Source organism: Octopus sinensis, linkage group LG2, assembly GCF_006345805.1.
Source record: "Octopus sinensis linkage group LG2, ASM634580v1, whole genome shotgun sequence".
NCBI classification, from domain to species: Eukaryota; Metazoa; Mollusca; class Cephalopoda; order Octopoda; family Octopodidae; genus Octopus; species Octopus sinensis.
In genome coordinates this window covers 161,132,919-161,145,832 of record NC_042998.1, presented here as the reverse complement: position 1 = coordinate 161,145,832, position 12,914 = coordinate 161,132,919, and the positions used below count along the sequence as shown (strand labels likewise).

General features: G+C 35.1%; 1 protein-coding gene across 7 annotated transcripts in view; it reads left to right on the top strand.

Moving 5' to 3' along the window:
• Window positions 1-766: 766 nt before the first annotated feature.
• LOC115232597 (zinc finger protein basonuclin-2-like) overlaps window positions 767-12,914 on the top strand; it is a 202,639-nt gene continuing 190,491 nt past the window's right edge. The window contains exons 1-2 of one of the 7 annotated variants that reach the window (XM_036500362.1): window positions 767-785; window positions 8,778-8,843. In XM_036500362.1, the coding sequence (XP_036356255.1) occupies window positions 8,829-8,843 (15 nt within the window). In that variant the 5' untranslated portion in view covers window positions 767-785; window positions 8,778-8,828. Of the gene's footprint in view, window positions 786-5,047; window positions 6,055-6,826; window positions 7,750-8,220; window positions 8,424-8,777; window positions 8,844-9,746; window positions 10,727-12,914 lie in introns of those variants that run through there. The other 6 variants (XM_029802568.2, XM_036500361.1, XM_029802569.2 and 3 more) reach the window with 6 other exon arrangements.

Sequence of the window (12,914 nt, the reverse complement as noted above, 5' to 3'; positions counted from 1 at the left end):
TCTATCTATCTATCTATCTATCTATCTATCTATCTATCTATCTATCTATCTATCTGTCTGTCTGTCTGTCTGTCTGTCTATCTATCTATCTATCTATCTACATATTTGTGCATCTTCGAAAATGTATAAAACACAAAAATAAAAAGTTTACTCAAAATACAAATTATTTAAGAAATAAAGCATAGTATGGAAATGATTAATTTAATTAACCGCGGTATTATTTATTAGTTTATTAAAATCATATAAATTTTCGAATGTTTATAAGACATCTTAAAGCGAAAATCATAACAACATTATGAAGGTTGCCGGCAAAGACATGTTGCTATACTGGTATGTAAACATAAACAAACATTGCTTGGTCGTCCCGTTTGTACTCGTCTTCCTCCTGTCGTTTCAGCGACACAAAGATCGTTTATTTCTATGAAAGAGAGAAATTTGATCATTTTAAAATATTACATTTCAGAACTGAAATTTGACTATGTTATTATTTTGCTCTCTGCTTCGTTTCAATATCTCTTTCGCCGAATGACTTACAAGTGTAGTCAACCCGCTTTTACACCAGCCGACAAGTCTTGCCGTAAACTGGCGTGCAACATGTTATAGAAACTTTTCTAGCTTATTAATAAATAAAATAAGATTATTTTCACTGAATTCTACTGCTTTTTGTCTTGTTATATTTACTCAATCATAAAATTATGCAATCTAATCGCCCATCGGACGTTGTCAGATGTCGCAAATTTAAACTTGTCAACAAACCAACAGACGACCTCTACAAAATGGCGGCGGTAAGTTGCGAAATTTGTTTTTCATTGATAAATGGGATGGCTTGCGTCACAGGAAGGACAGTGCTGATAAAATTTCAATGAATGAGTCATTCTGTCATTTTTTATTTTGTTTATTTATTTTTTTATCTGCATAAAAGAAGAAACACTGTTTAGTTTGTCTTCTTTTGTGAGAGTCTGCTGTCCCGTCCGGCTTGGTCTTAATGACACACACCAGTTGTCAGCTTCTGCTTGCAGTGTACAAGAGTAATGGCACTCCACATCGGAGCCTGAATAATTGCCACTAGTTGTTTCTAAGTGCGATGCCAATGATAATGAATCATTATTATTGTTTTGTCGCATATTCACTATTTTTATTCGTTTAATTTATTTGCTTATTATTTTGATTGGGACGGAGTGGGTGGGTTAGAATTTATATTTGTTTTATTATTATTATTATTATTATTATTATTATTATTTTTTTTCCTCAGCTTATTATCCCAATTGTTATCCAATTCTAAGGACAGTTTTAAAGTAAATATCGATAGTCTATCTATTTTGTTTGGGAGACTGAGTCAGAGATGGGAGCGAGGAACCGCTTTCTCTCCTATGCTACCATCGACTAATGAATGAATAAATTCATTTATTTATCTTCATCCCTTGATTTTTTAAAACTACTTTCCTCTTCAATTCCTTCTGTTCTTTTCAATGTTTTCTTTCGTTCTCTCTCTCTCTCTCTCTCTCTCTCTCTCTTTCTTTCTTTCTTTCTCTCTCTCTCTCTCTCTCTCAGGTCAGCAAGTGACAAGCTGCAGTTGTGTTCTAAATATCAGTTTCGCTTCCTCCGTCAGTGCTGATAATAAACATTGCTAAAATACAGCTGATATGTGTCACACCTCATCCTATGTTTAACTCTGTTGTTATTCGTCGTCAATACTGCTACCTTCTTTGGGATGGAGCTGCATTAGAAGATAGATAGATACATACATAGAGAGCTGAGCAGGTAGACATAGTACGTTTATAGTATAGTTAGAGGTAGAAAGGTAATAGTTATAGATAGGCAGATAAATAGATGGTAGATAGAAGGGTAGGTAGATAAATAGTGTGTGTACGTGAGAGAGAGAGAGAGAAAACAATAAGATAGAAAATGAATAGGTAACTAAGTAGAAAGACAGATAAAAGAGTAGACAGATCGCTAAATGGATTGTGGATAGGTAAACTGAAAGAAAGACAAACATGGAGCTAGATAGATAGATAGATAGATAGATAGATAGAGAGAGAGAGACAAATAGACGGACGAGTTGATTGACAGACAGACAAATACGTAGATACAGATAGGTAGGTTGACAGAAAGACGGGTAGATAGATTGACGAATAGACAGACAGACAGATAGATAGATAGATAGATAGATAGATAGATAGATAGATAGATAGATAGATAGATAGATAGATAGATAGATAGATAGTTAGATAGATAGAGCTATCAATTTGAGAAGTGAACGCGTTTCACGTTTGTCACAGACACCTTTTTTTAATCACAATTATTACTGACGCAATTTATTAAAATTATCTCATCCTAAGATAAATATTTTCTTCGCCTAACCGTTCTCCCTCTACGCACACACGTTTTCCATCATACCAACGCATACTTAGAAGATAATATCACATACACGCACATAGCGCTCATGCACGCACCATATATTTAAGTGCTGGTGCATCATGTTCCTGTTATCTCTCTCTCTCTCTCTCTCTCTCTCTCCATATATATATATAATATATATATATATATATTATATATATATATATATATATATCCTTGTACGTTGTGTACTTAAACGTAACACAAAAACTAATTCTTTACCAAAGGGTCCTCTCTGTGCCGCTAATAATATTGTAGGCCCATGCCAACTGGACCACATGGCTCCGTTTGTTCTGGCCTATGCATGCTTGCATGCATGTATGTATATGTCCTCCATCTATCTATCCCTATCTTTAGCTGTTTTACTGCCTCTCTCTCTCTAGGAATATATATATATATATATTATATATATATATATATATATTATATATATATATATATATATATATATATATATCAAGATTAATCAGCCGAAATTACTACGATGATCCGGTTCTTGACTGAAGACTGAGGGGTTCGAATGTCCTGTCCATGTTTATTGTATCGTCTTCTAGAGTTATACGTTCTTGTCCATGTTGTATTTTTCTACATACCTTAATATATATATATATATTATATATATATATATATATATATATTATATATATATATAGATAGATAGATAGATAATAGATAGATAGATAGATAGATAGATAGATGTGAATATGTACATCTATATGTTGACGTTGAAATACGCACACGTTTCTTAGGATGCAATACATTGCAAAATAGATAAATTTATACACAAGTTCTGCAGGTCCCAAACAATATATATGCCAATTCCTGTAATTATGTTGTTGAGATATAATTTAATTTGAATACAGTTATTGTTGTGATTGGCGGTGTTTGTTCGTGAAATCCGTGTACAGGCCGAACTGTGTGAGGTTTCGGCTTACATTTACACTATCACTCATATATATATATATATATATATATATATTATATATATATATATATATATATAAGCGGTGTGTGTGTGTGCTTTGGTAACGAGAATTCGAGGAAGGGAAGAGGGATGATAGACCCCAAATTTTGGAGAAGAAAAATCGATTTTCAATAAGCGATGTTATGTGACATGATCAGTTTTTCACTTAGTGACCATCATCATACTGCTTGTTATTCATCACGAGCTTAATAAGTTTGTGTGTGATTGTGTGTGTGTGTGAGCGTGTGTCTTCCTTTTTCTCTTGCCGTTTCATCATCATCATCATCAGAATCGTCATCGTCGCCCTCATCACCATCCTCATCATTGTTGTCGTTAAGGTGACTGCTACAAGTAATATCAAATCATTTGTTTTAATAAAGCTATTAAAATGATGACAATGAGGACGGGGATGAAAGTTAATGATGGTGATGCTGGTGTTGATGATAAGGAGGACGTGTCGACTGTGATGATGACGATGAAGAGATGATAATGAAAACCATAATCATCATCATCCTTATCATTATCATCTTTATTCTCATACTTATCATCATCATCATCATAACAGGGGACGATGACCAGAAGGGCGATGACCGTGATGACATCGATGATGTAGAGATGATGGCAATGATGATGGTGATTTAATGATTTAATGATTATAGCACAACGATAAGCCTTGTCGACGATTGGGTTTAGGCTTACAGGTCGAGTTTGTGACGGACAAATTCATCGTCGTAGACTAACTAGACTCAGAACTATTATTATTGCTGTTGTGACGCTGTTGTTACCAAGTGATATTGGCTCTTGGGTCGGATAGACTATATATATATATATATATATAATATATATATATATATATCGGTATGTGTGTGGAGAGAGAGTGAGCGGGGGAGAAAGAGAGAGCATGTATGTGCACGCGCACACACATACACAAACATTATGTGTGTGTGTGTGTATGTGAGTTTTATTGATTTTATTTTGAATGTGACATCCCATCCAAGTCTAAATCTTTCTCTCTTTCTTTCCCACTCACCCCTCCCATGTGTAGTCTCCGAATCTCTCTCTCTCCCTCTCTTTGTGTCCTCTTTCCCTCTTTCAAACTACTAGTGCATTTGCAGAAGCGATTGATGTCGCTAAATGACCTCACTTGCCAATGCGACATTCAACTCAAAACAAACCGAGAGTCTGACATACCAACACACACGCGCTTGCGCGCGCGCAAATACTCATTCACACACACACACACAGACCCGCACCCATTCACATACACTGACATGTGTACACGCGTGCTTTTCGGCAGTGCGTGTGCACATGTGCCCATGCGTTCATTTCTCTCTCTGTGTGTGCACGCGGTTGTATATTGACATTTAGATAGGTAGATGGAGATTAACTAGATAGATAAATAAAAGTATATATATATAGAGAGAGAAAGAGAGATAGAGACAGACAGACAGATAGATAGATAGATAGATAGAGAGGCAGTTAGATAGATAGATAGATAGATAGATAGATAGATAGATAGATAGATAGATAGATAGATGGATAGATAGAGAGGCAGTTAGATAGATAGATAGATAGATAGATAGATAGATAGATAGAAGGGATTTTAAGCAGGGCAAATGGCTTCATCATATCATATCATAGCAGGGTTGCCGGCCGCTTTGCCAATGTTTTTGCTGGCTCTGACAGGCGTGGGCACGGTGCCGACTGCTGTCTAGTTGACAGTACTCGCGTGCTGGAAACCTCCCCTAAGCATCACCATCATATCGCATCAAGCACTCTCACATCATATCAGTCGCTTGCTTGTGTGTGTGTGTATGTGTATGTGTGTGTGTGCGCGCGCGCCCCTCCACCCCTACCCCCACCCCACAACACTTCCTCTTGCCTGCCTGCCTGCCGCACAGTGGGACGATATATAGATATTACGTACATGTTGATGACGACAATGATAACGATGATGCTGATGATGGCGGTGATGACGACGACGTCGATGATGATGATGACGACGACGATCATGGACATGTAGAGGACGAGGACGGATGAAGCTGGGGAGAAAAAATAAAAGTCACTAGAAAGAGAAAACGATATAAGTGAAGAGAGAGAAAGAGGCTGAGAGGCAAGAACATACACACGACGTCGACGAAACAGCTTACCCATCCATACATACCAACTGCCCTAAAGTATAGTAGTCGAGAAAGAGACAAGACACACACACATTTACTAAGAAGAGACACCGAGAATGTAAACTTTTTTTTATACATACGCATATATATATGTATATCAATGCTGTACGTACTAACGTAACACATTCATTATTTTGCCTGTAAATTATACATCATCACAAACTCGCACACGCACACATACACGTCTTGTATATTTTGAAGATATGTATAAATATATGTATAATGTATAATACATATATACGTTAAAAAAAACACAAACAAAAAGCACCTGAGACAATTAGAAAACGCACATTCACAATTGAGGGAACCAGCAGAAGAAGAAAGTAAAGAAAGAAAAAAAAACCCAACAAATTATAAGTAAATTTTCGTCATTGTCAAATGTGGCCTTTTATCGTCGAGTACATGACATTAAGTGATCAGGAATAGGTCAGAGATGGTACTACAATTACGGTTGGGATGTTGTCTCAGTTATCTCCACCAAAGAGTCTTTCATGGGCTTGCCAAGGCAGTAATGTATATTATTATTACTATTATTATTATTATTATTATTATTATTATTATTATTATTATTATTATTGAAAGATACGTTGTTTGTTCACCCCAAATGAATGTGCGTGTTTGTGGTGGTGTGTTTGGTTGTATGTGTGTGTGTGTGTAAGAGAGACAGAGAAAAAGTGTGTGTGTGTGTGTGTGTGTGAAATTTTGAGAAAGTATCATTGTTTGTCCTATAACAAGTACAAGTGATAAAACGAGGTTATAGGATTAAATCACGAAATAATAATAATTGTAAATGCGAGCAAATTGAAAAAAAGAAATAAAGGGATAAAAAGAAGACAGTGATAGAGAAAGAGAAGGTGAAAGACGGCAGGATCGATATTATGTTACAGTCCCCAAAAATGTTGTTTCTCTTGTCTCCTTGTCCTTTTATTCTGCACTTTACATATCTCTAGTGTGGCATCATCGATGTCGTGATTTTTCTCTCCTCTCAGCATCTTCATCTATAATATCTCCATGTGTGTCGGGGAAAGAGTGCGAGAGTGTGTGTGAGTGTGTGAATGTGTGTATGCATGTGTGTGAGTAAAAACATAGATAGATAGATAAACATACACATAGGCTAATAGATAGACGGAAAGATAAATATGTAGACGGACAGATAGATAGATAGATAGATAGATATAGATAGATAGATAGATAGATAGACAAACAGATAGATAGATAGATATGTATGTTTTTTGATATCTATATGTACACTTTTTAAGTGTGGCGTGTGTCAGCGCGTGCCTGTGTACTTCTTGTCTGTGCCTGTATAGCAATATATGTTTGTGTGTGTGTCTGTTAATTTGTCTCTGTGTTTGCGTGTGTGTGTGAGTATCTGTGTGACTTATTTGTTTCTGCCTGCTTTTACCCCCGCATCACATTCCTCCAGAGGGTCCGTCTCTGCCTTTGCTACTGCTGCCTACACAATACTACTATTACTGTTACTACTACTACTATTATTACTATTACTACTACTGTTACTACTGTTTTTGCTGCAACAAGCCTCCTGGTTGTCATCCTCCTTCAATCTCTGTCTTCCACCCACCAACCCTCCCACACTTCGTTCTTCTTTATCTTTGCGCCCCACCACCCTATCGTTTAAACTCTCTCTCTCTCTTTCTCTCTCTATTTTTCTATCCATCCCTTTCATCTCCCTCGTCTCTCTGTCACTTTCTATCTGTCTCCCCTCCCAATAACATAAATTTGTCATGGTCGGTCGGTGTCGCAGAACACAATTACCGTCAGATTGATTGACAAAACGAGAATTTTAATCAAGAGCATGCACATTAGCATAACCATATGGTATTAAAGTGCCATCTGTGTCTTTGACTGGAGTGGCACATCATTGATTGATAAAGGAAGAAAATTATGGCCGTTCTGTATAGGCATGTCCTTGCCAAGTAGCTGTGACATTCGTCCGCTGCAGTCCTCTCTCACTCTCGCATCGGGCTCAGCATCATTGATCCATTCACTACGACGGTACTGTACGTTGCTGGCGGGGCCCACTGCATCGGCAACTCGCAAAGCGACCAACGACATAACATAGTAGGGGACGTCAGCTTTGACCCAGTCAGGAATTTTTACTTCTCTGTCTTCTTCAACAAGCTGCATCAACGTCTCAAGAGGATAACCATATTTCTGTCGTGATCCAAGGAAAACTTGTGGCTGGCGGTAGGAATTTCCTTCACCCCTACCTTCGCATTCATACTTAGACTTTTGTTTCTCTCTCGTTTTTTTTTTCCTGTCCGTTTTTTTTTTCTTTCTGGTTCTTTTTGTTCTTTTTCTTTTTCATCCTTCATCTCTATCAACAATAATTGCTTAAACTAATCAACCGTTTAGAGAGCATTTTAATTACACATATAAGGGACACAAGAGAATGAAATATTAGTATTCGGAAAGGCTTCTTTCTTTCTTTCTTTTTCCTTTCTCAATGTCTTCGTCCTCTGTGTCGTCTTGTGAATTAGAGATGATGATGAAGGCTTTGTCATCCCTTGTTTGCTCTGTGGTCATGCTACAAACTCCAAATTAATATTCTCTCTATCGATATGCATCTGTCGTTTTAGACGAACACACACACTCTCTCAAACACACACACACACATTCGTACACTTTTACACACACACACACACATTCGTACACTCTTTCTCTCTCTCACACACACACACACTCTCTCTCTCTCTCTCTCTTACACACTCACTCACTCGCACACATACACACACACGAACATACATAGACACATGCCCTGTCGTATACGAACATAAACTCATACATGCATATGCACTCACCCATTCTTTTCCTCTCTCCTGCTTTCTCTCTTTCTCTCCTTTTGGATGTCCTCTGAGAATGTAAGTTATTGATTGTGTCTACTGGTGTTTTCTCTCTCTCTCTTTCTCCCTCTCTCCTTTTCTTTCTCTTTCTCCATCTCTCTGTATTTCCTTGTCTCCTTTTAGGTAGTTGATGGCATTTTTCTTTTCTTTTCTTTTTAATTACAGTTGTTTGTGTGTGTATATACATTATTTCCCCCTCGCAAAGTCAAGCGATCATCATCATTATTATTTTTATTATTATATGTATATTTTTTTGATTCAAGGAGTGTGTGTGATATTTGTGTGAGAGAGTATAGTTGTCGTCACTATCCTGACAGTAAGCCTGGAGCTATTCAAACCTAAATTTGGTTTGTCTGCTATCCATTTCACTAGGGTCCCCAGTTCTCTGACTGAAATCCTCGACATGCCGATATCCAGCCAGCAATGAAGCCACTTGAGGTAAATATTTTTCTCTTCATATATATAAATAATATAAACTCGTGGTGTGTGTGTGTATGTTTGTGTGTGTGTGTGTGCTTGTGTGCGTGCGGACGCGTATGTGTGTGCGCGTATGTATGTGTGTGTATTATTATATATATGCGTGTGTGCGCGCTTGCATGTGTTTTGGAAACTACTTCCAGTTTGTTTTGCACACTTTCTGTTGGTTGCACTGATGTATAGTAATGTGAATATCGGAAAATCTAATTGAAAAATAAATAAAGAACGAAAGAAAGAAAGAAATCGTTAAGACGAAGATTATTCCGAAGCAATCAGGAAAAATTCTGTGAAGATGTAGTAGATTCTTTCTGTTTTCCAATGCTGATCGGGACGCAAAAATAATTTCTTCACTGTACTGTTTATAATTAAAAAGAAAAATAAAAATAAAAAAAGAGAAAAGAAATGAAATTATTTTTGTTTGTTGTGGTGGTGTTGTGTTGTTTAAATTCCTGGTTTGTTAGTTTGTCGTGTATTTTGTTCGAAAGACTGTAAAATCGTGTTCGTTAACTGTTGTTTCGATTTCGTGTTGCAAACACTTAGAGTAAATTAAAGTTGAACAGCTAAAGAACGGGAGCCTGTATTTATATGAATGTTCTTTCATGCAGTAGCGGGAAAGAACGTGCTTGCTTCTCGATATTCTGAAATCTTCGGAGTTCACTGCAATAATTATGATGTCATTCCAATAGAGTGTAGGAAAATATGGATCAGTTTACTTGAAAGATACAGAATCACTTGTGGACTTAGTACTGGCTCATCAAATCGCTTCGTCCTTGAGGTTAAGCTTACACTCGAAGGGAGAGGGAGGTGCAGCAAAAGGGGAGGAGAATCAGTTGTAACTGGGTGGGGTGGGGGGAGGAATCAAGAGAAGCGATTCTAAAAATTTCTAGCGTTGGCAGTTGTTGAGATGAATTAGACTTCCCCCCTCGAGGGCCTGTCACAGAGAGCGTGTGGTGGTTGTTCCACTCTGCTCTGTCTGTCATAGGGCCCGTTGTTGTCCATTGAGAGAAACCATCCCCTTCTTATTGATTGATATTGATCTAGCGCACTAATTATTGTAGATTGTGGCTGCTCAACCACTCAGAAGCGGTGTGTGCATTCTCGATTATGAACCTCTACTTGTGACATGTGCCTGCTTGCAGCATACCATGCATGTTTATGAGACCAAACACAAAGTGCGATTTCAAAAGCAACAGACACCAAGTAGTAGTCATTATAACAGGATATGACAGTTGGCTGCCAATTTTTTGGCACAGGCTGCAGTTTAATTATAGTGATGGGACTTGGCGATCTACCTTTTAGAAACAATAGGAAGATGAAGAGGAGAGAGCTTTGAATGGACCAAACCAAGAATCCGACTATATTCATGATGACAAAGATCTGAAGAACTTTTAAAAAAGGCATGTCACGACTGAATCTTTTATATCCAAAGTTAGCACGCATTTGGGAAAGATTTATTTGAAGTTGCAGCTGTACCAGAAGTAAATTGACTAGAAAATGCATTTAACTTGTGAACATTTAAGGATTAGAATTTTATAATTACTAAAGGTGTTTCTCTCAAATTTTTTTTTTTTTTTTGAAAGTATTAAATTATCAAGAACACCACTTAAGGCTTTTTTTTCCCCAAAATTTTCATAGATCTTAATCTCTTAAAGAGATATTGAAAATAAACATATATTAGTAAATAAATTTAAAGGAGAAGAGAAAAAAAATAAACAAGCATCATGGTTTCAAGCGGTAATATTATAGGGAGAAAGTTTGGTCCTGGAAAAAAATTTCTTCCCGACAATTTTCAAATGACATATGACATGGTAACTCCTGCATTTGGATTTCTGAAGATTTCTAAGGTAATTAAAAAAACACAATAATAATAGCTTTCTTTCTTTCATTTGATTATGTTAACTTTTCCATTTTCATGTTAGACATTATTCAATTGCGTATATAGAAACATGGAAAAAACTTTACAACTCTGTTCCCATGTATATTGTAGTTGTAGTTTGATAGTGGTTTTGTGTTGAAAGCAGTCTCACTTCACTTTTCAGCATGCTAATTCGTCTTCTTCTCCTTTTCTTTCTTTCTTTTTTTTTTTTTATTATTGTCTTATATCATTTATATTACTTTTATTCATATTTTTATTGTTTTCGTTCATGGGAAGTGATGAATGAGTGAGTTCTCTTCAATAAAGTTATTCATCTCGTCTTTCTTTCTTTCTTTCAATGCAGTAAAGAAACAAAAAAAAAAAGAAAAACAATTAACTCCATACAATTGGAAACTTTCTTTAGCCAATTTCCCATAAGTAAAAGAAAAACAAAAGAAAAAAAGAGAAAAAAAGGGATTAATTAGATTTGTAATCTAAAAGTGAAGAATGATATTTGTCAAGGGGGTTATATATTTTTCACATTCTAAAATTCCATTTGTTGATTCTTCTGGCTTAAGTACCCCCACTTCCAGTTGTGTTTTCTTCAGTGTTATTTATCTCTCTTCTATCTTAATCATTTCTTCTCACCAATCACTCAAAGCAACTAATAAGAAACAAAATGACAACAAATATTAAGTTCTGCAGTATTTTATTAGAAAATATTTTATTTCATATCAATTTATTCTAAAATATAAAAAAAAGAACAATAGAGGGAAAAATAATTTACTGTTTCAACTTTTATCTTGGTCTTTTACCATAAAATATAACTTTTCATTCTAAATATACCTATCCATAGATGATCAATTTCTGTAATATCTTCCCCTTCCAGCTTCTTCCAAAATAGTATTTGAGAATTGGAATTTTATTACTTTTTTTTTTCCAGAACGTGGTTGTTGTTTATTTTGCAATAAAGTCCATACTATTTTTATGGTCAGTAGTAAAAAAAGCTAAAATTCTTTGGAGATATAAGCATTTAAGATAGTTTATTATAAGTTTTCATTTTTAGAAGGCTTATATTCACTGAAGCTACATTAAGTGATCTTTATTATAAATACAACTAAATACAACTTCATTGCTATTGCTATATCTGAAGTAATGGAGAAAGTTATCGCTTTAGAAGTTTTGAAACACTGTGTATATTTGAAATATCATACATATGTGTATGTGTAAGTGTGTGTGTGTGTATATATATATATAAATATATATATATTATACAAAGGTTTACTTTTTATTTTCAAATTCTAGGATTAGCTGAGATAGATACAAAAAGTGATGTGTCCTTTTTTATTAAGTTCTAACAAGCACATGTTTACCTGTTCGTTTGTATTGATAAATGTCCCTACCTTCTCACACACAAAGTCATGTAGTGAAATAATCTTCAAGTAAATTAAAGTATACATATCATTTATCTATCTGTCTAGCTATCGATCTATCTATCTGTCTGTCTATCTATCTATCTATCTATCTATCTATCTATCTATCTATCTATCTATCTATCTATCTATCTATCTATATATATATATATATATACATATATATATATATGTGTGTATGTGGAATTTATGTATATGTATATACATATATATACATGCATATATATGTGTGTATATATATATATATATATATATTTATATGTATGTGTACATATATGTATATATATCTATATATGCATGTGTGTGTTTATATATATGCTTATACATGTGTGTAAGTGTGTCTGTATATATGTACATATTTTTATATATTTCAACTTGATGTACACACACAAGTGTATGTATATATGTATGTATGGTGTTTACTTCATTAACAATTTATTTCATAAAATACTGAGTGGAATCTAAAACAGTATACATTACAGAAGTGATATTTTAACCATTTTAGACTATACAAATGTGAACTTTTTTTATTACCTAATAGCAAAGTCTATTAGGGATGAATGAAAAAGTTTAGTAATACTTCTGCTCGCTGATCAGTCAGGCATTTCCACTGCATCACAAAGAATTCTGTATGTGAATAATTTGCAGAAGTGCAAAGAAACTTTTTGGGACTTCAGAATAACTATATTGTTCAAAAGTAAAGAAAGCGGTGTATAAGAATTTCAGAGTTTGGTAAAAATTTAA